The 3223-nt window shown below is 40.1% G+C and overlaps 1 protein-coding gene across 1 annotated transcript; it reads left to right on the forward strand.

The window, feature by feature from the left end:
* On the forward strand, positions 2315-3223 carry LOC109846882 (protein LURP-one-related 11-like). Its single transcript, XM_020416121.1, has 3 exons — positions 2315-2558; positions 2640-2831; positions 2984-3223. The coding sequence occupies exons 1-3, from the start codon at positions 2346-2348 to the stop codon at positions 3116-3118; spliced, it is 540 nt and encodes a 179-aa protein (XP_020271710.1). The 5' UTR covers positions 2315-2345; the 3' UTR covers positions 3119-3223.

The following is a 3223-nucleotide window of genomic DNA, read 5'->3' on the forward strand; positions in this document are numbered from 1 at the left end:
TTCTCGTGTAACTATTGCAGACAGACTTTTTACAGCACCCAAGCTCTTGGAGGACACCAGAATGCACACAAGCTGGAGCGCAACCTAGCGAAGAAGAGCAGAGAGATGGCTAATGATTGAATTGATCTCGTAATGACACGTGCGAACTTGATGTTTCTTTGTAGCTTCTGAAGCTAATGCATCTAGATTTACTAGCAACAGAGTTTCTTCCTGTCACATGTTTTCTTTTTGGGATCTTTTTCTTTTTTTTATTTTCCCCCTTCAAAATAAGTTTTCCTGTTCGAAAAAGAATGCCTCTTCTCTCTTGCATTAACGGTATTTTCTTTCTTCACGTTTAATATACATGTACCCAATGATAGTTATCTTTTCTATTTGCAGATAAGGTTACGGTTGTTAAGGTTACGGGTTGTTAAGATTACGGGTTGCTTGTTAAGGTTACGTGTTGCTTGTTAAGGTTACGGTTTGCTTGTTAAGGTTATGCGTTGATTGTGAAGATTAAGCTTAACAACCAACCCGTAACCTTAACAACCAACCCGTAACCTTAACAATCAACGCGTAACATTCACAACCAACGTGTAACCTTAACAAGCAAACCCGTAACCTTCACAAGCAACTCGTAAAACCTTCATAAAAAAAAAGGAAGGAAATAGAAAAAAAAGCTTTAATTTTTTGTACTTCTACTATAATAATTCATAACTTCATAAAATAAAAAGCAGTAACAATTCTATACTTTTCTTCAGAAAATTCATGCTTACAGCACCACATAAAACTGTGCAATGTATGATTACTTTCATTTTACCACTCAACACTCACTGAGGAGGTGGACTGCCATGGTTTTGAGACCGTTGACAGGGTAGAGGAAGAAGACGATGATGCATACATTTGTTTTAGGTAGTGGGAGTGAGCTAGATTTTGTAATAATATTTCACTTTTAATTTTAATGAAATTTCCAAAAGCCAAACGATTTTATGTGTTGGTTGTTAAAGTTACAGGTTGCTTGTTAAGGTTACACGTTGGTTGTTAAGGTTACGTGTTGGTTGTTAAAGTTATACGCGTTGGTTGTTAAGGTTTCGGGTTGCTCGTTAAGGTTTCGGGTTGCTTGTTAATGTTTCGGGTTGCTTGTTAAGGTTACGCGTTGGTTGTTAATGTTACGAATTTTCAAAAGCCAAACGATTTACGTGTTGGTTGTTAAGGTTACAGGTTGCTTGTTAAGGTTATACGTTGGTTGTTATGGTCACGCGTTGGTTGTTAAAGTTATACGCGTTGGTTGTTAAGGTTTGGGTTGCTTGTTAAGGTTACACGTTGGTTGTTAAGGTTACGGATTACTTGTTAAGGTTACGGTTAATTTTAACAACCAACGCGTAACTTTAACAACCAACGCGTAACCTTAACAAGCAACCCGAAACCTTAACAACCAACACATATAACCTTAACAAGCAACGCGTATAACCTTAACAACCAACACGTAACCTTAACAAGCAACGCGTATAACCTTAACAACCAACACGTAACCTTAACAAGCAACGCGTATAACCTTAACAACCACGGTAAATTTCCCTGCAGAAAAAGATGAATGAAGTATTTAACACACACGCACAAGTTGTATGAAAAGACATAAAGTACAATAATTTCCAAGAACGACAGCACTATAGATGGTGGGGGATGATGGACCTGAGGGATGGAGAGGGGGGTTTGATGTGGCGTCTGGGGGAGGAGGGATTGGGTTGGGAACAGAGGCGAGGGGTCGAGCGGAGGCCGCGCTGGGATCGGCGGTGGACACGGAGGATCTCAGCGAGCGGAGGCGAGGGGTCGAGGCGTGAGACCGGAGAGGAGCTTCGGCCGCCACGAGGGTTGCAGAAGGGACGGAGGGGGCTAGGGCAAAAATGGTGGGGGAAGGAGGAGGGAGAGAGGAGGGATTATATGGTTATTACGAATATAATATTAGAGAGAGAGAATGGGTATTATAGTCTTTATCTGTGTAAAATTCTTGGGCTTTGTGTTTTGGGGGCTCAGAGCATAGTTATTACGAATTTGGGGTTTTTTAGAGCGTTGAAAAAGTCTTGGGAGGGGGAAGCATACTTGTTACGAATTTGGGGGCTGGAAGCATTTTTCCCATTTATTTTTCAAAGAGGCATCTTCTTCTTTTCAACTACTCGCTAGCGTCATTTGCATGTGCTACAGGAATCCAACATTATATGTCGTGCACTGTTGCCAAAGGAATACTCGCATCGGATGCTTCTGTTTTCCGTATAAGCTGAGAGCCATATAAAAGGAAAGGATGATTTTCCTACTAACACCAACTCGTTAGTTTTTCGAGTTCTAATGGCTAACGTTTGTCCTCGATCATGCCTATCTTCTTCTTCTTCTTCTTCTATTCTTCAGAAATACAAATATTCACTGTATGGATGAAATCTCTCGTGTTGAATGGGAACGGATGCACTATCTATGATTCTTATGGCCGGATAGTCTATCGTGTTTATAAGTATGCTTGCAAGTCCAGCACTGAGGTGTACCTCATGGATGATAGAGGCAGGACATTGACAAAAATACTTAGAAAGGTAAATAACAGGAAATAGATTGTATATTTCTCTATAAGTTAGTAATTGTTATCCAAGATTAATTATTTGCTTCTTATACAGAAACTGAGAATTTTCAGACAGTGGGAAGGGTTCCAAGGTGATGGATTGATAGTAGAAAAGCAAGAGCCCTGGTTTAGAGTTCGAAAAACCCGCAGGTATTTTAATAGAGGTCAGAATTTTGCTGCCGAAGTTACAGACATAATAATAAAACTCGCTATAAGATCCTTGGTTCACCAAGCAAGAGTGACTACAAAATAATAGACATCGAGGGAGAGCCAGTTGCAGAGGTATGAATATATTATATATGTCAATTAAAATATCGTACAAAGTTGGTTAAGCATAGTCAAAGGGTCATTATAGCATGAGAGTAAGCAATAACGAGGGATTGCTTTGGTGTCATGCAGGTCAAGAGGAAGCTCACAAGCCATGGTGTTGCACTTGGAGAGGATGTGATAACACTAATTGTGGAGCCTAATCATGATCGGCTGCTGGTTACTGGACTAGTGATTGTTTGTGGACTCATCAACCGCAGAATGTGATCCCACATATGTTAGCAGTAGGGGTGGTAAACGATGGAATCGAATACCAAGGTGTTCGTATTTGTATTTGCTTAAAATTAGCGAATTCGATTGCGGACTCTAATA

The sequence above is a fragment of the Asparagus officinalis genome, chromosome 7 (genome assembly GCF_001876935.1).
Source record: "Asparagus officinalis chromosome 7, Aspof.V1, whole genome shotgun sequence".
Classification (NCBI taxonomy): domain Eukaryota; kingdom Viridiplantae; phylum Streptophyta; class Magnoliopsida; order Asparagales; family Asparagaceae; genus Asparagus; species Asparagus officinalis.

Coding starts and splice junctions, on each gene's coding strand:
- LOC109846882 (XM_020416121.1), top strand. CDS start 2,346: ATGCCTATCTTCTTCTTCTTCTTCTTCTATTCTTCAGAAATACAAATA. Junction 2,559..2,639: donor TGACAAAAATACTTAGAAAG/GTAAATAACAGG, acceptor CTTCTTATACAG/AAACTGAGAATTTTCAGACA. Junction 2,832..2,983: donor ACCAAGCAAGAGTGACTACA/AAATAATAGACA, acceptor GGTGTCATGCAG/GTCAAGAGGAAGCTCACAAG.